This window comes from Copidosoma floridanum, unplaced genomic scaffold (genome assembly GCF_036245765.1).
Source record: "Copidosoma floridanum isolate Cflo_tuat_1 unplaced genomic scaffold, Cflo_Japanese_pri ptg000005l, whole genome shotgun sequence".
NCBI classification, from domain to species: Eukaryota; Metazoa; Arthropoda; class Insecta; order Hymenoptera; family Encyrtidae; genus Copidosoma; species Copidosoma floridanum.
Genome location: NW_028321882.1, coordinates 875319 through 898971, shown reverse-complemented (window position 1 = coordinate 898971; position 23653 = coordinate 875319). Strand labels below are relative to the sequence as shown.

The following is a 23653-nucleotide window of genomic DNA, read 5'->3' as shown; positions in this document are numbered from 1 at the left end:
CATTCTTTTTGGTCTCAAGTTTAGCGAAGCTGCATCAGCGAGAGCTGCAAGATCCAAATTGCATCAAGTTTCACATTTTGTTTACGATTTTGTATATAATTAGGTATGTGTTTCGATGAAACTTTGATGAACATGTTTTACACTTGCAAGAGTAATTAAGCTCATTGAAAAAAGTCGGAGTTACAGTCAAGTTTAGGAATGCAATATTCTATAAAGAGGAGATAAGATGTCTAGGACTCAGAAATAACCATATGGTGTAAAAATAGATCCAGAAAGGTATCGGCTATTTCCCGCAACGTAAATTTTAAAACAATTACAACGGTTTATTGGCCTTGTCAATTTTTGTACAAAATTTTCTGTACAATCAACAAAACTCCTTTATTTTAGTTATAAAAACGAGGAATAAGATGGTATTGGGATCATGAGCAGGAAGAGGCTTTTCACCGATCAAATAACTTATTCTCTATTGAATTGACACTGGCGCACCGTCGAACAAACGTCCCATTTATCATTTGTCTGAATGTTTCGAAAAGTGGTTTGGGGACAATTTTATGCCTAAATGATGAATTTAAATACGAAAGAGTAATATGTATTGCGAGTTGTACGCTAAAAAACGTGGAGTGAATCTATTTCACAACCGAATTGCAACTTTTCGCAATTATTCTCGCACTCAGTAAATTTCGCGTATTCATTGTTGTAACCAAAAATATCGTTAAAATATACCATCGCACTCTTTCTTATTTACTCTCATGTCAAACTCTTAATGGACGTTTAGAACGATAAATGCTTATAATTCAAAACTACGATATTAAAATTATATACATAAAGGGTTCGAAAAATGAAGCTACCGATGCACTCAGTCGACCATTTGACCAATTTTTACGATGACTTTGCGTTATATACAGGTTATTAAGTAAGAAAAGTAGTCGTTAGTGTTAATAAAAAGTAATAAGTATTATTTTAAAGTCTTAAAGGAAATAAATTAAGCTTATAATTGTAACACGTAAAACAATATTTTAATCACAATTCCATTTATTGCATCAGGTTAAACCATTCATAACTAAGATGTCTATTTTTTTCAAAAATATTTTGCCCTTACAGTTTAAACATTAAGAAAGTTAATCGTTATTTTAATCTGTCACGAGGTCAATACGACCAAAACAGCATAACACGCTATTTGTCAAAGTTATGTCTGCAATTATAGCCTCAAAAATGTTCAGTGATCAAAAATTATAGATAATCAAATAACAAATATTTAAAACACACTATGACCCTAACTATTTTGATTGTAATATCAAAGATTTCTTGAAAATTTTGTTTTTCTGGAGCTTTGTAACCTCAAAATGATTACTTTAAATCTTTCTTACAGTTTTTTTTTTTTTTTTTTTTTTTTTTTTGTTACTTTATAACAGAAAACCCGTGTTTTCAGAAAAAAATAATAGCGATACCATTTTTCTTTCAGAAGTTTTTGATTTTAAAGGCAGAAACCAAAAAAATTAAATGTTTCGATATTTTTTAAGGTCATGTTGGCTCTTTAGAGTTAATGTTTCTTTACTGTAGTTTCTGTTAGTTTGATTATCAGTTTATGTAATTACAAATGACTCTTGTTTCCTGGTCACTATCTTTCGAGGTTGTGTTTACAAGTATGGACAAAAAAATGTTGAGTAATATTTCAATTCTCATAATTAAAAGACACATGTTGAAAAATACACTAAGACACTTACTTATTTACTTATTCTGTTGTAAGTTCTAACGTTAAAAAAAAATTTTGTTAATTTTTTTTCTTGTGTTTTCTAACCTTGAAAAAATTTTTCACATCTTTTATATTGTTTTCTATACTTAAGAAATCATAATCCGTATGTTTAAAAAAAAAAAGGGGCACAATACTGTTTTACTGTCAAAAGTTTTAACTACTTATTTAAATGTTGCTTGGCGCAGAAACCAAATAAAATATGATTTTTGTATAAAAATTCGTCGTAAATAATATTTTTAAACAGACACATTAAGAACAACTTTTATAACTTACATCATAATACAATTGTCAAGATCTATGTAAGTGCTATCGTCCAGATTGGATTTTGAATAAATAACGAAATTTTTTGTTAAAAATACCTTATATGTCCCGTAATTTTTTAATTCATTCGTTTGCAAATAAGCATTATTTACCTGTACATTCGCATAATAACTCGATTTTAATAAATTAGAAGTTATATTAAGATCTTAACATTGTGCACACGTATTGTGCTTGAATTTCAGCTATCGGGGGTTACCGCGCGAAGTGGGCAGGAGTGCTGAGGCCCACTTGTATGTATCTTCGTACGTTATATAGTTGTATGAGAAAAAATATTTAATAATAATCCCAATTGTATCCCAATAATCCCATTGTATTTTAGCAAGCTCGTTCCCCTTCTCTACAGCTTGACCTCTACCTCTGCTTCTCCCTCCTCTTATTTAAGTTATCTCTTTCAAATTCACCTCTACTGTCTCCAAAGGTAAAACTTCTTATACACTGTGACGTTCTCTTGTATTTATATGCGGATAATTGCCGCGAAGAGAGTCACCATGATGACTATTATGAAGTCGTGGGGTCACGGTTCACGTTTGTACTGCAACATTCTGCTTTGTTAATTATACTTTTTGAGAACATAATAACCTGCCCTTCTAATATTCCATGTAAAGGTGACAAGGTAGTAGACTATGAAAAGTTTTGGTGCTTGTCAGTACTCAATATTACGAGTACATTAAATGGTTCAAAGAAAAGTTCAAGGATCCCTTACTCACAAACCTGAAAATAGCCTCTTTAAGGCATCATTGTTGTATTATCCTAACAGATGGCATAGTATTATGAGGTATTTTATAAGTAAATAAATTGTATTAAACAATTTATGAAGAACTAATGATATATATTCAATTCTACAGCATACAAGAGAGCCGATGTCTCAAAATCATATCTATATCAACATAAAATGCTTATTCGCAGATAGACTTATAATAGAGTGGCTTAATAACCGTCATGTTACGTGGCACGATTATTAAGCCAATGGTGTAAAATGATAATAATTAAATAATAGTTATAAATGGATTACTTGTATTTTCAATCATAATTTACAAACAAAATATAAGTTCTGGCGTAATGCGTACGCGAAAGGTTTAAATACAAAGTGTGAGATTAGTCTAGAAGTCCGAGAAGCAAGGTACCATTGACCTACTAGGCAGGCCATCCAGAGCTGAATCTAAGGTTGCTACTTCTTGCTTGTACAGCAGACCTCGGTTTTTCGGCGGCTTGGTAATTGCTTTGGGCGTGGGAGATTCGCAGACTATCATCATTAATTGATTTTCATGGTGTCATATTGTTTCTTTTCCAGTACACTTGGCCTTTGCGATGCGCATTATGCTAGACTACCTTACTTTTAAGCGGTCACAACACTAAGAACTCAATATAATTTAAAAATGAACATGAATGAAATTGACAAAAACAATCAAGCATTTAGTACAAAAATTACTCTTGCATACATCTACTTATTAAATTGATTTGGTATTTAATACCATGAATCTTTAGTTGAAAAGTATGACTCATGTCAACACCAGCTCTATCACAACATTTATTCAGTGAATCAACCAAAAAATCAAGTAGAGTAAAATAAAAAAATATTCAAATATATTAAACATAGAAAAAAATTAACAAATATCTAATTATTTAAGTATTTCTACAATACCCGAAAAATTACACATTTAAATTCGATATTTTAAGACAATGATCTATCCATTTTAGCATATTGTTGACTAAAAAAGGAAAGTCAATAATCTGACGTAGTTTTTTTTCAAGTTCTATTGACTTATTGACGTTAATACTGTTTTACGGTTTATCTAATCACTATCCAAAAAGCAAATACAATTCGAAAAAATTTAATAATGATTCGAACTTAGATACTAAAGTTTTCAATAATAGATAAATATACATAACAATAATACAAATCTTTCTAATCGAAATAAATTTAATTATTTTGGGGATATGAACCATAAAGGTTTTTTTTCCTTTAGTTTACAATGTATACACATCCTTATTATCAAACAGTCCATTATAGTGAAAAAAAAACAATTAAAATAATTGTTGTTGAAAAGGTAAAATAATGTAATCATCTTGATGTTAATACAAACCGCATTCAGCAACTATTATTTTGTAAAAAAATTTTCCACAGATTATTGAGTTCTGTAGTAATTTGTTTGGTTTTGCAATGTTTAATTTTGTCATGTTAATCCATTTACTTTAGGGGTTCAAAAAAAAAAAAATTCAGTTATACATTTGTGATGAGATAACAGCCAATTAAAAAGTATTGTCATCGAAATAAAGTTAATTAAAAAATTACCATTAAATTCAAAAAATCAAATTAAGTTTAATGGCAAGAAAGCTATAAACATTTAGTATGAATGATAAACAAATAATAATTACCAAATTGTAAAATAAATTTTCTATGTTTAAAAGAATAAAACAAGCAAAGAAAAAATAAATTAATGCCAAGCATGTCATAATTTTAAATGTAATGGTCAAATTTGACAGCAAAAGTTATAAACATTCATAATTGTTTTTAAAAACATATTAATAAAAAAAAAAAAATGTATTTTAAAAGGAAAAAAAAAAGTTTATTTTCAATAAAGAAATGGCAACTAAATGCAGCGCAAAAAATTCAAAAATCTGAAACGATTTAAAATTTTGACATGTTGTAATACATCAAAAATAAACCAAACAATATTTCAAATTACACATACTTAAAAAGTTATCATGATTGGTAAACTTACTGCTGTATCTTTTAGTGTTTTTTTTTTCATATCTGAATTATACCACAAACACTATTTTTGTAATGCATTCCATAAAAGCTCCCACCACAAATCATAAACTTTCCACAGCCTGCACTGCCCCTTAAAGTAGCTTTCCGCAAAATGAGGAAAAATTAGCTTTTTTACGCCGTTATTTCAATTTATTTAATTTTTTAATGAAACCCCTGACTGGCCCATAATACCCCCCCCCCTTCCACAGCCTCCTGCTCTATTTTTTTTTCTGCTGACCGCCCTGCACAGTATCCTAGAATAATCATCCTATTTTTACGTTAGCATCTTAATAAGTTATGTATAATTATTCCAAGATTTTCTTAGAGAGAAGCCTACATGATTGAAATTTCGACCTTAATATTTATTAATGGTTATAGCAAATGCCACAACTACCAGCAACTGCAATTAAGTTAATTAGGTGATTATTCTCCACAAATATTATTCTTCATTTCTACTGAATATTTATATGAATTTTATTGTCTGACTTATTAACCCCTTTATATGTTGCGTTATCTATACACTGAGTTTTGATCCCCCTAGTTAGTTCCCTGAAAATTTGATCAATTAAGAAACTGTTATACTTATCATGTTAAGTAAAGACGGTACTACCGGATTAACAGTTTTTAAAATTACTAAATATTTTAAAACAGACATCATTTGAATCTCACTTTTTATAAATATTAAAAGTTTCTTTATATATTCCCCAATTTTAAATCAAAATTCAAAGTTAAGTCCATTAACAAGACGATTTAATGTTTTGTAATTGAAACAATTTAAAAAATGTTGTTCCCATTACATAAAAATAATTAAAGTTTCTGATAAAAATCCATTTACAAATTGCTACATCTGATAAAATATAATTACAGGATAAAAAAACAGGGGGGAAAAATTTTGATAAATAATTCAATGGTTGTACCGTGTAATATCATATTATTAACTTAATACGATTACCATGTAAAATTTATATGCTGTGCATTGATAAAAAGCATGAAATATATTTTTGAGGTTGTTGTTTTATGATTCCCAAGTTAAAAGTTCGACTATCAAGTTGATATTGGTTATTACTGCTTGAATTTTAAATAGTTATTAGTGAACGTTGTTTATTCATTCAAATTAGAAACTGATTATAAATTTAGTTAATGATATTGAATACAAAAGTTTGTAGGAACGATTATGTAAAATTTGCGCTTTAGCTTAAAATTACAGCAGTTGATGATTTTCTGTACATTTAACATAGGAAACGAAAACGTATGCCTGTATTTGTTTCGATATTTTGAGATAGCATAACGTTGAGTGTTGTGTAGCTAAAGGAATGCTTAGTTACCATAAGAGCACATGTTTAAACTTTACTTTTAATTTATTTTTTTGCATTTATATTCGTCAGCCTACTCTAAAGTTTTTAGGGATAGTGCATTGTTACATAATAAATGATTATGTAACCTTAAGGTTCATGTTATTCTGTATATAATCATTACATTACAAAAATCACTTTGCTTAGATTCATAAATAAAATGATAAAGCATTTTATAAGTTCTAGAGAGAAATAAGAGTCATGAGATTCATAACAAAATACATTAGTGATAGTTATTTGAGTCTCATAGAAGCCGCACATAGACTACAAATATTTCTTATATGTAGTAAAAGTCATAAAGTTGCTTATATGCAAGTTTGTCTTAAAATCTAACAAAAAATTATGTCCAAAGTAACAAAATTAAAGGAATCCTAGAAGTTTTAAGAAACTTTTTAATAAATAACATTTAACTCATTTCTCTTAAATAACATGTACTTACTTTTTGAAGAATAAAATTTTAAATCGTGTAAGAAAAAAAGTAAAAACGTATTACAGCAAAGATTATGCTACTAACAAGGGTGTTAATAGATCTCATTAAAATTTAACAAAAGAGTTTTCATCCCAAAAATCATTTTTAATACAGGAAATTTATTATTATCATTACCTTTTATTTCATACGGAAAACAAATTCTTTTTCTCTTAGCGTTTTTCATGATTATAAATAAATCTCCAACTCAAATTTTTGATAATATTGGATTTACGAAATATCGTTTTTAAGATAACTTATTAAGGTTCATTACATAGGTCTTATTTTAAAAAATTGCATTTTTTTTCATAAAACATCAAATTAGAACATAAATACATATGTATAAAAATAATTTGTAGAACACGTTTAAGAATAATAAGTTTTTATTGCATATAAATTTTTATTTGATCGTACGTTGCATATCATCTAGGTTTAATAAAGAGGCGAAAATAACTTTTATTTTTGGAGGTAAATAGGTCTACGATCGAGGTCCGTGGCTTATTCTTTCTCTTTTTACGTTGTATTTCAATGATTCAGTCATTCCTAATAAATTACCATTACATAAACCGTCTCATATATTTACATTTCTAATTACCATGACTATTGCACGTATTTTTTAAGAGTTCATGTGGTGTTAAACCTTTACGTATATGGTTCAAAATTTTCATTGAGAAATGAATAAAAATATTACTGTCTAACGTATAAACCTTTTTTTGCTTTGCGTTATCTTTGCTGTACCAGGTTTTAGTTTTTTCAGTTAACTTTTGAAGGATTCTTTTATTTAAAAAACTGGTGTACTCATACTGTTATGTAAGCATAACACTATTAACGTGACAACTATTTAAATGAACAAATATTTTAAAACATATATTGTTCAATATCCATTTTTCATAAAATGAATGAATACTGATTTGGAAATTAACAATTTGAAATATCCATAAAAATAATAATTCAATAGTTTTTTTAATAATAGTAATTTCATCACTGTTTTTTTTAAATGGAGAATTTGAAAAAATTTCCTTCTACTACTTATTTCCGAAGCAATTTCTGTATTTCATACACCTCTTAAATTTCTGACTTCTAATACTTTTTTTCAGAACCATTAAAGCTCTATTCTGAGTAATTATATCATCTTACTGTAGCTTTTTGTTACGTGAGTCGAACATTTTTTTACTAAAAGATATTTTTGTATCCATAAGATTTTGTGTATCTTTAATTCGTTTCGGTATAAGTTGATAAGAATATTCACATGATTTATCTTCTTATTCTAAAATCAAGTTAGTATATAAAAGAGCGCGATTATCATTATCATCAACAAAATTTTTTGCAGTATTATTTTAGAATTCATTTAGTATTTTATTACCTTACATACTTTTTGGAATTATTAACCACTCAAAAAAAGTCCTTATTAATTAGGAAACCTTAAAGAAATTGCTCTTTCGAAAGTATTATCAATTTAAAAATCAGACAAACGTTTGGATTGGTGTACAACAATTACTTGATGAACAAAGTTTTTTTTATTAATAATATTTAGAAACACATCGGTTATTTGATTATGTTGCATTTACAATTCATTAATGATGAAAAATAAATTATTTAAGTAATCATGTCATAATTGGTCAATGGTATAGTGAATAAAGTTAGGTGGATTGCAAATACATTGATTCTGTTACTCCGCTATGATCAATAATACTTTAGCTGCATCATCAACTTTAAGTCTTATACTTGTACCTCGAGTGCTGGAGATGTACGAATCAGACAAAACTAATAGTTTTCTTATTAAATTTGTATTTGTGTTAACTTTGTTGCATTTTTTAGGGCTAAGTTTTTGGAAAAAATTAAAGTCTTTATTTCGTGTTTCCTGTTCTTCTTCAGTTTAAAGTCTACTAAGAGTAAAATATGATTCTCAATTATTTGTCTCCCATGATAAAGTATTTTATGAGCAGATAAAAGAGTACAATTTCTTAAATACAATTAAATTGTTATTACGTACTTCTTAAACTTCTGAATTTTAACTGCTATTCCGTAGAAAATCATCTAAAATATTAAGAAAAAGTTGTGTAGCTCTTTATAATTATAATAAATACACTGAGAAAAAGTTTCGTAATAATTTATACTGAAATTTCGGATGAACATTACCGTGTTGAACGAGAATCGTTGGACCAATGCATCATCTATGGGTTATTACATAATAGCCTATTTTTTTAAAAATGTTTCTTACACATTTACTTTCATACGGGCTTTGTCTCGAGTTTAAAAATGTCTTGGTAAATACAGAAAAAGTCTCAATCTTAAAGTCTACAAATCTCATACTTTTATCAATTAAACTCTATTATGCATTCTTAAAATTAAAATTTTTTTCTTAAGTAACATTGTTTATTCACATCCTAAGTATATATAATCATTTTATAAATCTTGCAAATAACAGTGCTGCAAAAGAATTAAAGATAGACACTTCACGTATGGCTTTTTAATTGTTTCATTTATTGAAGATATATACACGGAGTGAGATAAAGAAGAAAAAGAACCATGAAATAGCTACGACTACGTTAGAAAATAACGAACAGTAGAGTAAAAACTAATACGCGGTAAAAGAATATTAAAGAGATTCGAAAGAAAAGTTGAAAATGTAGAATCATGCCAAAAAAAAATTGTTTTTTATATTTGAACACATCATGAGTACACATGAATTTTTCCAATTTTTTATCACGGAAATTTTTGGAGAGGAAAATTCTTAATTTAATATGGTCTCTTATGATAGAACAAAGTTAGGTTGCCTTGCAATTTGAATAAAGGTACAATAGAAATGTGTGAGAACGAAAAAAAAGTTCTTGTAGATACCTTGGTACAAAAGGAAGATGCTCGACAAAAGAAATCAACCCTTGCCTGTCATTTTTCAAAAATAACTACAATTACAATCGTTATTCAACACAGTTTCAAGTTTTTAGAGTGCTAGAGAAGATGTGTGGTGAAGATGGCCCAGCTGCGCGAGCAAGGAGGAATTTGTGTTCCTCGCCTTTCTAAACAATACTTTCAAACCTCCTTAAAATTTTATTGCTTTATGCCATTGAGATATTTAAAAAAAATAATTCGTAGCAGAATATGTACTATCAGATCTTAGGAACGTCATCATAATGTATATTAGTGCTAGTGTTATTTACTTTTGTCTTTAGATAGCTCACTAGTATGATATACTAAAGAGTTCCAGCTAGCGATCGAGGACAGAACGATTCCTTGTTCTTTTTTCATTAATATTTCCTTGCCACACACTCCGTGCTATATCATAGACTGGCCAAATATGAATTTTAACAGATGCTAAACTTGTTCAGAATTTGAAAAGTGCATGTGTGGTGCAATATGATTGCACACATACACGCACTCACATGTCCGCGTACGCGTGCGCAAAGCGATAATTATGCTAAAATAATGTCGTAAGAAAGTTGGAGTTTGATAAATTGAACATTGTAAATAAACAAGCAAGGGATTTCGAGAGTTGAATTTGGTCGATTAATTATAGTGAAAAGTGTAATATCAAACTTGTTTTATAATATATATGTCAAAAAAATGAAATTGAATTTCTAACCTTCGAATACAAAGTTTGTTTGTAATGTTCCCAACTCTATCTTGATGAATGATAAAACAAGAAATTTATAGCAACCTATAATTATAAAACTGCTTGTACATAGTTCAAGTATCAGCAAGACAATCAAGCAACGTTAGTGATGATTCGAAATATTCAATCTAAGATTGATGCTAATAATTTACGTAATTTTTCAATCTCCATCATCAAAAATTGTTATATTAATGATTTCTTTGGTATAAAAATAATCGACAATTTGGTTAAGCAGGTCTATTTATTGTTAAAAAGTGTAACATTCGTCTGATATTTCGGCAATTATTGCCATCATCTAGGAGTTCTTAAAAAACTTTTTTCAACAAATAAAATAAATGGTCGAGTGCTATCATTGCACATGCAACCCTTCGTGTTTTTGTTTGTTTTTTTTTGTGGGCAACTGTTTACTTGCATTGTATTTTAAAATTTAGTACGTTTGTAAGAGATTTTGGAAAATTTTCTGTATACTTGTAATTAGAAGCCATATGAAGACTGAGTTTTGTATGAGGACCGTGAAGCATGTGTAATGACTAATTTTGTACGTTCCACAGTACCCGAAGAAATTTGTGCAGAAATAAGTCTCTCAATTTGTTCAGGCGTTTTTTTTTACAGGATGTATAGTTATTGAAAAGTGTGTGTAAGATAGATAACGCTCCTGAAATTTAATTGTATATACGTATGGCAAAACTTGACCAAAAATATTGATTTTAATATCACCTAAAATCAATAGTAATTTAAAACGAAATAATTTAACTATAGTATATCAAATATCGTTTGGTGTTATGTTTTTGAGAATTTTGGTATACCTTACGTTAATTTCTTTCCATGTATAATAACATGTTACTATTATAACTGATTTTGGTTGCATACATGTATTCATAATAGCTATTTTATGCTGATGGTGCTTCTGCATACATTTTTTTGACTTCCGATAGATTAAGATAGCAGTAGAAAGAGCATAAGTGATTGCATCTTATAATCCTTAATGAGATTCAATTTTAAAACTTTCCAGAATATATCTTAAATAATCAAAATGGATGTTTTTTATTACGATATGAGAATTTCTAAATTATTGTTGAGTCAATCTTTCCCCATATCATAATGGACTTAAATTCTCGTAATCTGATTTGTAAGACAATCTGCATCCATAATATTAGAATATAGTAAGTATTCTATTTTTTGTTCAGTTGTTTTTAAAGTACCCAGTATCATATTCTAGAAGAACAGATAATTGACTAACGATCCAAACAATAGAACAAAACAATTTTTTTTTTATATTTACCTATTATAGTTATCTGGTTATTTTTCAGAATTCAGACATAAATCAACATTTTTGGAAAGTCCTGAGTTTGAAACCATAATAGCGATCCAACCCGATGTTAATTATTTATCGTATGCAAACTTTTGTGATCACATTTTCGTAAAATGATCATCTTGTAACTAGGTAGTTTTGTCGATGCATATAATTTAATGTAAATGTTTGTACTTTTTGGCTATTTGACTTTTTTTTTATAACCATTGAAAAAAAATCAATCTTCTTAACTATCTCATAGTAAAGCTGTGTTGTGTTTTACGGGGTTAGTCTAGAATTCCTTACACAAACAACTACATAATATGGATTAATATATATGTGTATATAGACACATATTTGTAGATTAAAAATAAAAAAATATACATGTCTGAATAAAATGTTTACATACACATATGCGTTACGCACACGTATGTCTACATGTCATGGTCCATAAATATCAGTAGAGTTTCGGTGAGGTTGTCTAAAACTAATGGGAGGCATTTGGAGGTGGTGGGGTAAAGGGCTATGTAGGGTTTTGACAAGAATCGTAATGGGTCAAAATAAGCAAAAATATAAAGGAAATTTATCTTATTTAATGGGGAGTCGGTGGCGGGGCGTAGAGGAAAGTAGTGGCATGTTGAAGGGCTGTGGAGGGGGGTCGTGTGAAATGCCTCACTCAGTTAAGTGCATAATATAGGAAGATATTCTAGTAAAGATTTGCCCTCCTATGTGCTTCGTGTGCAACTCCCAGTCAGTCCATTGTCATTCTCAACTTAACCGTAGGCATTGATGTAGGAAGCAAAAGGTTTTAAACAAAAAACTTTTTTTTTATTTGGTAAAATTGATTACATAAGTTATATAAAAGATGAAATAAATACCTCTCACAAGAAGTTGGAAAATTAGAGAAGGAAAAACAAAAACGTTTTATGTTCCAATACACCTTTTTTAACAGTATAATTTAAGAAAAAAAATGAATAGGAGAGTCCAACTTGTATTATATCATAGATCAAGCAACTTACAAGGGATTGAATGAATCAGACGATAATATTTGTATTAGTTTTCCTGTAGAAATGCTAAATAATATTTGGGAAAACTTAACACCTCATGAACTGAGTATAAAAATTGGAAGTATAGTAATGCTAATGAAAAACTTAAGCATATCAGATGACTTGTGTAATGGTACACGGTTGCAAATAACTTGATTCTATAAGAAAAATATGTAAGGTAGAATAATAATTTGAGAGGAAATTGAAAAGAACGTTTTTATTTAAACAATAACTCTAAATACTGGAAATACGTCTTTACTGCCGTTAATCTTACACAAAACAATATTTCCTTTAGTTTGAGCTTTTGCTATGACTACCAATAAATCTCAATATCAAAGTTTTAATAATGTTAGTCTGTACTTAAAGAAACCTTTATTCTCTCATGGTCAACTTTATCAAAATGCAAAAATGAAAATGGAATATTTATTTATATAGAAAGAGAAAACAGTTTGATAATATAAAAGATAAATTGGAAAGAGATTTTTGATTAAACTATACTTTTTTACTTAGGTTTAAACAAAATAATGATGATTAGAAAACCTGTACTTGTTTTCCAAATTACTTTAATAATAAAACAAAGGATAGTCAAGAAATAAATAGTAATTTGTGGCTTATACAGCTTTTAAATATGGTTTACAAGAATAAGTCATAATTATAGGGCGAAATTCCCATCGTTTCTAACATTTTATTATTATTAGCCATTTAGGTACATAATTATATAATATTATGAACGAAAAATGTTGACGTATCTAAAACAAAATACTTACTAATAAAAATTTTCAATATTGTTTCATAAGTCTTTCCATCCATTAATAGACATTAGATATCAATAATCATGTACTCTTATATTATAAGAATATATGAAGTTCATCTATTTACCTTCTGGGTGGTGTAGACAAACAGAGAAACAAATTTTTAATTATAAAAGAACTTTTTTTAAACATAAGCTTACTTTGAGTAGAAAATTTATAGTTAATTAAAAAAAAATCTACTCGGACAGTAAAAGCACAATGAAAGATAACGTAAATCGTGTGAGGGGTAGTGAAAAGGTGGTGAGGAGATGGTGGAAGCTCAAGAAAAAATATGGGGTTAAAAGAACAGAGGAAAAAGACAAATTTTTCCTTCATTTGTAGGGTTGGTGGGGGGAGGCGTTATGTGGAATGCCCCACGCATATCAATATTTTGATGACAAAAGATGGAATTTTTGGAACAGAAGTTAAACAAAAAAATTCGTTAAAATTCATGATATTTTTGTAACAATTAAATATGAACATTTGAGTTTCACTCATAGTATTGAGAATAATTCAAGTAATTTAAATTTCTGCTCACAAAACAACTGTCGTCAATTAATTGTACACAGAAAGAAATTTTACTTATATGTGTGAGTAACAGATTGCTGGGACCAGAAGTCGACGGAAGCGACCAAAATTTGTGTACACACGAGAATAAAAAATAAAAACATGTACAATTAAATGGATTAAAATTTTTGACAGTTTTTGTTTATGCATTTGTCAAATGATATTAGAAAAGTGACTACTTAAAGGTATTCCGAAGCACAACAGTGTAGTTTGCAAAGTGATTTCCACTATAACCAACTTTACAGGTTAAATTGTGGGACATTTTATTTGATAAAAATTCTTGCTTCTAGATTTACAATTTATGTTATTAAGGCATAAGATGTCTACACTTGACGATGTATGTGCGAGGATATGGCAGGAAAGCCTATTTTTTCTAGGTATCTTTTACGTGCAAAATTAAAATTGGGACCAAGTACGGAAGTGACACTTAACAATATTCTCTTAAACATCTCATGAGGTAGTCCAGATGACAGCTTAAAAGTTTTTTTCCAATAAAGTCTAACTTTTTCAACGTAACTCTATGTAATAAGAATATTCAGTTTAGGTTTCATGTAGTAGCATGAGCCCCGGACACGAAATAAGCCTCTTATGGCAGTCACCCATATATATAATTAACTGTAAAAAGGATTATCAGAATTCTGATTTATAAGAATATTAGAAATTAATCTAATTTTATCGATGGGTAAGTATTAATGCGAGTAATTGAATTTATCGACATTTCCCATTCATTACGAGATTGTCAAGGCAACTCGATTTTTTTTTTTCAGTTAAAACTACGATTTGAAGAAAAATTGTCGTACATAGCAATTAAAAGAAAGTGCCACTTTGATCAAGATTTGAACCTAGAATTCTTTTCTTGCCGGAAAAGTGCGTTACCAATTTCGCCATCGAGGTCTTGGCAACTCCTCTTTTCAATTGCTACATTTTATATTTTCGGTGATTTTTCAGTCGATGCCTGCTCATATGGTATATAAGAATATTAGAAATAAATCTAATTTTATCGATGGGTAAGTATTAGTGCAAGTAATTGAGTTTATCAACATTTCTCATCCATTATGAGATTACACAATTTTTTTATCAGTTAAAACTACGATTTGTAGAAAAATTGTCATACGTAGCAATTGAAAAAAAGTGCCACCCTGACCAGGATTTGAACCTGGAACTTTTTTCTTGCCGGGAAAGTGCGTTAAAAATTTTGCCATCGAGGTTTCGGTGACTCCTTTTCTCAATTGCTACATTTTATATTTTCGGCGATTTTTCACGTACTTTCCGATAACGCACTTTCCCGGCAAGAAAAGAGTTCTAGATTCAAATCCTGGTCGAAGTGGCACTTTTTGTCAATTGCTAGATATGACATTTATTCTACAAATTGTCGTTTAACTGAAAAAAAAATCAAGTTGCCTTGGCAATCTCGTAATAGATGGGAAATGTCGTTAAATTCAAATACTCGCATTAATACTTATACATCGATAAAATTGGATTAATTTCTAATATTCTTATAAACCATATAAGCAGGCATCGACTGAAAAATCACCGAAAGAATAAAATGTAGCAATTGAGAAGAGGAGTCGCCGAGTCCTCGATGGCGAAATTTTTAACGCACTTTTCCGACAAGAAAAGAGTTACAGGTTTAAATCCTGATCGAGGTGCCACATTTCTTTTAATTACTACGTATGACAACTTTTCTGCAAACGAGTAACTTTGTACTGAAAAATGAGTTTTCTAAGCAAAACTTGTCTTTGAAAGAAAATATCTATAAAATATTTAATTATTCTTATTAATACTTACCCATCGGTAAATTAGATTATTTTCTAATATTTGTGTATATCATGTTACTATCATCATAACTAACACGTTCGAATACTAAGCCTCGTTGAAACGGAACAGCACAATTAACTTTTTTACTAAATTATTAAATTAAGTAACCTTGAGTTTCATAAAAATATTGATATAACTAATAGTTTCATACTACACGATTTTATGTTTACAGTTACTTTTTCCATCTCTTGTTTGTCACATGTTCAACGGTATCTTTGGCTTCGCTCAAACTGCGTATACATATATTTAATTGTTTTTTGTACAATCATCTGTGCTTTGAACATTATAGTATCAAAGTTGGTTGCATCGTATTTTATATCATTGAACTTCACTATAGTATAACTTGGTTCTACATTTACTTTGTTTTCGATTTCACTGCAAGTTGTACCTTGACATCTTTTACATAGTATAGACATCAATAATTTTTTTACTGCGAGTGATTGTGAGCGAATGATATTGGATTTAACGCCTGCTGAGCGTAAATAGTTACTAAAACAGTGATTTACGTTTTCCACTTGTGTTTTAACAACACGAGTGAGGAACACACTTCTGCACTGTTTTTCTTATATAAAACTGCAGTTTAGAATTGTCGAATAATTCTTTCCTTAAAATATATAAGGTACTAGGGAAAAAAATGTTTAAAATTCAACAGGTTATGTTTATCAACAAAGTTGGAAGGATTAAAACAAAAATCATCTCTGCTTGTGGGGATCGTAAATTAACTTCTACTTTGTAAATAGACAATTTACAGCTGTTTCATAAAAAATTCTGCTTTACGGTATTTTCTATGATATTTTACATATCATCTGTTGAAATTTAATTGATTCACTACAAGCAACTGATTTTAATTACAACAACAAATGAAAAAAATAAACTCATTTTCGACATTGTCAAAACGCTTTACGAGCAAGAAGAAAATTTAAAAATCATGCCTTTTTCATAAACGATTGCAATTGTGCAAAATTAGTCAAACATACAAAGTCTACAGTTGGGAGTATGATTGTCCCGTACAACAGCTATAGTTAAAGCATACTTATAGACTTTCTAGATAATTTGTTTATTCATTGTAAACAAATTTGAAATACCGCTATTTTCATCTGTTTTTCACATTTCGCAACCAAGCTCATCAACCATTATTAACCATCGTGATATGATTCTCTAATGAAATGTTAACTCTTTGTAAACAATTTTAATGCATTTGTAATTAAAATTATGAAATAGCTCAAAAATATGGTCAGACACAACTACATCTTCTTTTGGCTTCCAACTTATTCTATTTTGTCCTGCTATTTTTATCTTCCAACGATACACGAATAATTCGGTAGAAAGGACCTCTATTATCAAAGTTAGAGTATAAAAATAAAATATCTCTGCGTTAAATCAACAAAATACTTGGCATTTAATCCATATGAAATTGTTCTCTTTCTTAGGTGTGAGTATGACAGTAATAGAACTAGATAGTAAAGGGTACAAAAAAGATGTATAATTATGCTTGTTTATAACTTGACATTTGAAACAAAAAAATCTTTTATTGAATTAATAAGCTTAGATCAATTGGTAAAACTTTTCTGTAATTTTTTTATCCATAAAATTAACTTAACAGTTATTTCTTTAATTCCAACTTTAAGTGACTCATAATTATGTACATGCTCTACGATTCACAGTCGTCATTATTGATAAACTAGTAAACAATAATCTGAATAATCCATTATTAGACGTCTTGGCACTTGATTGCGTTCAACGTTTTTTAATGTTCTTAGTGGGCTGTAGGGATACACAATAATTTTTTTAAAGTCAAAAAAGTAGTTTTAGAGACGAATGGGATCTAGGCTGCTGAACATTATGTGTCTGGATGGGCCTGGAGATCAACAATTTGGAAATTTTACTAAAGTTAGTAGCGTATTAAAGTTTTTTTAGAAAACTTCTCAATTTTGTAACAAACTACTCATTGAACTTCTGATACGTATAATACTTTAAGCAATGATCTCATTAGCTCAGTGATAATTGACAAAATTTTAATCATATTCACATACTTTACCCTTATAAGTGTCTCTCCCTTCCACTTCCTATCTAACTATAACTTTTTTGTAATTGTTTTTTCTATGTATAGAGAGAAAAAGTAAATATTCTTGTAATAGCTTCTATCAATGTCTTTTAAATTTACTCTGCATAGGAAACATCTAGTATTCTGAAAGTTCTTTCTTCTCTTAAATCAATTGAATGCACAGTTTGTAAGCAAGCTAAGCAAATTTGAAATAGAAGTGCTCAGGCACAACTATTTTTTTCAATTTTCTTATACTTCTTGATCATTTCTGTAAGACTTTAGAATATAAATGGTGTAACCCTTGTAGCACATTACGTTGTCTTAACATTTTCAGATCTTTTTTTTGCAACTTTGCAACGTTAAAAACTAACTTAATGAGAACTTTAAAAGAACTAGATAATATTAACTGTTACATCCACTAACAGTTAAAATTAAACGAAAAAAAGTTCTTACAATATTAATGCAACGTAAAAATTTCTTCGCAAGATGAAATTTGCACAATTTCATAACGTTTTGTAGCAAAAAAAAATTATTTAAAAAATCAAAATAATTCATGAAGGTTCTTAAAAAATTTTTTCTATTGCCAAAACGTGCAAGAATAATTTATTTTTTCTTTATTTGCACATGTAGAAGTCTTTGAAAATTGAACTGGCTGCTCTGAACCTCACAGAACGGGTAAATTAAATTTTTAAAATCGATTTTGTTATGGATATGATAAACTTTAATATAAAAACCAGTCGTAAGGGGTCGACGGACTCCTGGACAGAACAAAGTTGCATTTGCTTTTTTGTAGACGATGGTGACATACAGTTATAATGTATCGAATAAAATATCAAGTTAACAAAATAAAAAAATTCATGATAAAATATATTTATCATGCACATAATAAATAACGATAACTGAACAGGAACCTTTAAAAAAAAAAAAACATATTAGTAAAAGTGAATCGACCAAGTGAATGAGTAATTTGAGTATGCATTAGGTTCGAGTACAGTAATAAATTTTGTTTGGTGTTCGTATATGTCCTACAAGATCAGAAAAAAATAAAAACATGAATTGTGACTGTGTCACCACAACAGTATAAATATTCTTGTAAACTAATAATCAAGTTTATAATAACACTTCAAAGTATTAATTTAAAAAATAAATTGACGAAAAACTAATAATTATTTTCTAATTTTTAAAATACCTTCTTATTGTGCAACGTTACATCTTTGTTTTCTCATAGTAACTTTCAAATTGACATGGCAATTCTTTTTTCTATGCCAATCGAAAGTTTTTTGGTAAAAAAAAATTTTTTTCGCCCCTTGTTAGCATTAGTGTGTTATAACAATAAATAACGAATTTTTAAAGATGTCCATTTTGAAGGAACTTAATGACAAAAAGATTGATGGTTGTAAAACTACTTTTCGAGTAATAGAAGTGGAGATAACATCAAAAAACTAAAAAAAAGTGGGCAACTAACCATTAATTTTTAATTAAAGAAATGAAATCAACTTCTGATTTGGACAAAACTAGTTTTCCCGTATTCCTGGGAAAATCCTGTAGGGAACCAATCAATTTTTTTTTCTACTGAGGAACACAAGATTGTGTCGCATTTTTGTTTTCCGGCAATGAACTAAACAGCCACTTTTACAGCCAGTGCAAATATGTGTAATAGCAGGAAGTGCGGGAAGCAGGAAGAGACTAAGATGTGATATCCATTGGGGGTTAGGCATGAAAATGTAACAGTGGAGGGTGCTTTAACTAATAAAATTTTCACAGTTTGAGTCTTGGATCAGAGAGAGAGACTCGCGACAAATAAAAATGTTGCACAACATCCTGCACTGTTCGTTCAGCCATTCTGCTCCACCATACATATGCCCATGGTATGTGAATGCATATTATACAAAAAAATTTCATCCTGCGAGACCAGCGTCTGTAGCTAAGATCATTTGCACAGTCACACTGATAAGTCCCGCTAACAATCTAGGACGAAACGTGGTCTTGATGTGTATGCCAGGACAATGCAAATGTTGGACGGATGCATCAAAAGAACTCTGAAATAAGAGTTTTATCATGGAAAATGCTAAATATTTTTGTATGTTATTGTGCTGCCTTACCCTAAACAGATCACTGATAATAACTTCTACTTCGTGTAACAGTGAAGGGTGCTTTAACTAATAAAATGTTCGACAATTTATCAACTTGTGCAAATCAACAGTAAATATCCTCAGAAGTAGAAGAAAAATGTTTATAGTTAAAATAGCAACCAAAATTCAAACAATCGTAATAAACACTATTGTTAGCAAATTTTTTTAAAGAACGCTATCGCAACTTATTTTTTTCTGAAATTCGTGTAAAATGTATTCTAATAAGTAAAAATGGTTGCAACACGGTAAATTAAAAAATGCCAGGGTTATATCGATTGGCTCATGTTGCAAGATTGAATTTTATGAAAAAATCAAAGGCAAAATTAGTAAAAAAAATTTTTTTTTCCAGATTAAAGTTTGTTGTATGTATAACAAAATCCATGTTAAAAATTTAATCTATCTGTACTGTGAGATTCAGAGCATTTTTTTGCTATAGAACTGCGTATAAAAAAGGTTTTAAATAATCTAAATAGCACCGAATAAAAGTGAAGGGTTATGGGTTGAGGAAAATGAGGAGACGACTGAATAGATTTTCTATTAAAAAATACTCTAATTTCGGACGGACTTATTTTACAAATTCACAAAATAAAAGAATGACTTGACTACAACGGACTTTTCAAGATATACAGACTAAATGGCTGAAGCAGCTTTCTCTCACTTATATTTAATATAAAGTATCTGCCTTTTTATTGTATTGATCCCAGATTTTTTATGTATCAGCCTTTTTGCCTTTTATTTCAAACAAAACAAAATACTAGCAAGGCATGCGCGTTGTTACTATAGAAAAACGCGGGAGAAAAGAGTTGTTGTGGTAAGTGGTCGTACACTGATGTACGATGCACGTAAAAGAGACCATGCGGTCCCTTGTAAATAAAACAGAGAGGGAGAGAACTTCTCTATTCTGACTCTACTCGTCACCTCCCCCTGTCCTTCTCCCGCACACTGAAAAACAACTAAGCACGTGCCCACGGCGTTTCTGTCATCACGTGCGAGTAGACAGCTTTATTTTTCTCGAGTTTTTCTAGAAACTTGCTGACCTTTTCCTGTCTAACTGCCTCTCGCCGTTGCACTGTCTGCGAGATCCGACACAACATTTGAAAACAACATCGTTACTTACCGACATCTCCTACTTTACCCCGAGCTGCCTCTGCTGCTTCGGGTGTTTCTGGAGGGAACGGCATCGTCGCGGCCTCATCCTCGACCTCGGTCGCCTGGGGTACCTCCTCCGCTGGAATTGTGATTTCCTCACTCAACTTCTCGTTCTTTTCTTCGGCCAGAGATGGTGTCTCATTCACCATTTTACCGGGGACACGAAAGAAAACACACGAGAGAAAAGTGCCGTGAAGCGTGCTAGGGCCCGTAACCTGAAAGGTTATGGGTCGAGGAAAATGAAAAGACGACTGAATAGATTTTCTATTACGAAAATGCTTCTATCTTAGACTGACTTATTTTATGAATTTACATACTAAAAGACTGACTTGACTACAACAGACTTTTCAAGATACACAGACTTATTTTTTGGGGAGAGCTAAGTATAGTGTGCACGCTTGACTAGGGTCAAATCAGAACTGAGGCAGGCCTAACTGGTGCTGTTCATACCTCTACTCAAACACACGCACACATACACTCACACATATGTACAGCCTATCGATACAGTCGTGTACTTCAACCAAAAGATAACTAAATAACGAATAAATTATTATTCGCCATTTTTGCAATACGATGCCTCTAAAAAAAATGTAAGCAAAATTTGACTAAAAAATCGTGTCGATTTTTACTATTTGTTTGATAAAAAAAATATGTAAAAAGTAAGAAGAGTTTTAAGTAAAATTATAGCAAGATGTGCTACCAGGCTTGCCAGTACTAGACTGTGCGCTTATTAAATCTTCCGATGATTTCAAAAAAACTTCCTACCGATGCTGATTACATCACTAACTTCATGCTCATTTATGTCACATACGCTCATACATTTATCCCTAGTACATATTTAATATCCAAAATATAATTTTATCTAGAAGGCTAAGCAAAACCATCCTATAGTACCGTTTTCATTCAATTCAATTAAAACAACGAACGTATATTAGAAAAAGCATAAAAATTAACTGAATCCTTTTTTCAAATATTCAATTTAAAAAATGCAGTTCAATTTAGAACCTTATGGTAAAATTACATTAAATTGCATTTATATGATCTGTAGGGATCTCTTATTTTTTTTTTAAACAAAAGATTACTTTTAGATCAACCTATCAACTATTTAAATATATTCTTTAATCGTTTTTTTTAATAACATAAGAAACAAGGAATCAAGTATGCATAAAAGCGTGTATGTAAGTAGATTCATTTAAAAAAATAATGGCCAGCATTGCTGCATATTTTCGCTCGTTGTGCTCCTCTCACATCTCTCAATCCCCCTCTCCCACTTACTGTAATAAACGTCCTTAATTTAAAAAATCACCTTCGTCACAAATGGAGAAATTTTGAAAGAATAAAGTGCAATAAAAATCCATTAATGTATTCATAGAACACGAAAAAAGGTTTAAAAAATTTGAGAAAAAATAAAAATTGGCTAAAAAATTGTTGAATTAGGAGAAAATAAACTAGTAATAAATAAATTAATATTGAATTATATGTAAAAACTCTGCTTTGCTAAAATATACTTATTTTTTACTTTAGAAAAAAAAATTAAACTCAAAACAATTAGTTAATTAAATAAATAGCTTTTAGATATGCTTAAGACTTTTTATAAAATACAACACTGCTTCTTTTATTTGTCATGTTTACTTACAGCTATAATTTTATAAATCTTTCAGAAATTAATTTGCTGTGCTAGTGATGTACTTGAAGGAAATCGTGGAATTGTTCGAGTTGCTACAACTGTCATGGAAATGTTGGGATTTTATTAATGTCACCCGCCAATGTGTACCGCAAAAACTTTCAATATTACTAAATAAATCTTAAGTTTCAAGAAAGAAGTCTTAGATTTTTTTATGTATTTAACTCTAGGTTTCTAATAAATAACAATTCTCAAAAAAAAGGATAAATTATGAGTCAATTAAGGAACAAAAATTATAGAAATAAAGTGAGAGGCTATGTTTTTTAATTGATAAAGGCAATAATACTTGCTTGAAACTTAGCATCCAAGTATACGATTTTGTTATATTTTCATTTTATATATGCTTAAAAACATGAAAACACCAAAAATAAATTTTTTGTACACAAATACGTATTAAAACTAATTCCAGATTGTTGCAGACATAATAAAATTCATCTTTACTTAGGAATGGTTTTTGCATTCTAAAGTAAAAAAGTGATTATACGTAAAAAATTTAATTTTATTGAACTTTTTGTAATCAAAATAAAGTTTAGTATTAATAGTCAAAGCTGCATTAAACGTAGTGTCATGGTAAGTAAGAGTAAAGTAATGAATCAATAATAAGTTTGGAAAATCACCATTCAGTTTTACTTCATTTTTTATGTTAAGTTTTTTTTTTGAGAAATATGTTTTAATTTATTATCATTATTATGATTATTATTATCATTAGTATCATTATTATCATTAGTATCATTATTATTAATATTATTCTTATTAGTAGAACTATTGTCATACGTCAACAAAGACGTTTTTTTCTTAACAAACGTATCTAAAAAAATGTTGGTAATGTGTTATATACACAATTATTGTAATCAAAATCCAAAAGAGCGGGAAA

The 23653-nt window shown here is 29.4% G+C and overlaps 1 protein-coding gene across 1 annotated transcript in view; it reads left to right on the top strand.

Annotated features, from left to right (window-relative positions):
• Nucleotides 1-22943, top strand: part of Lrch (Leucine-rich-repeats and calponin homology domain protein) — a 757344-nt gene extending 734401 nt beyond the window's left edge. The window contains exon 13 of the mRNA XM_089598107.1: nt 22757-22943. Coding sequence (XP_089454233.1) covers nt 22757-22849 — 93 coding nt within the window. The 3' untranslated portion in view covers nt 22850-22943. The remainder of the gene's footprint in view (nt 1-22756) is intronic.
• Nucleotides 22944-23653: the final 710 nt, after the last annotated feature.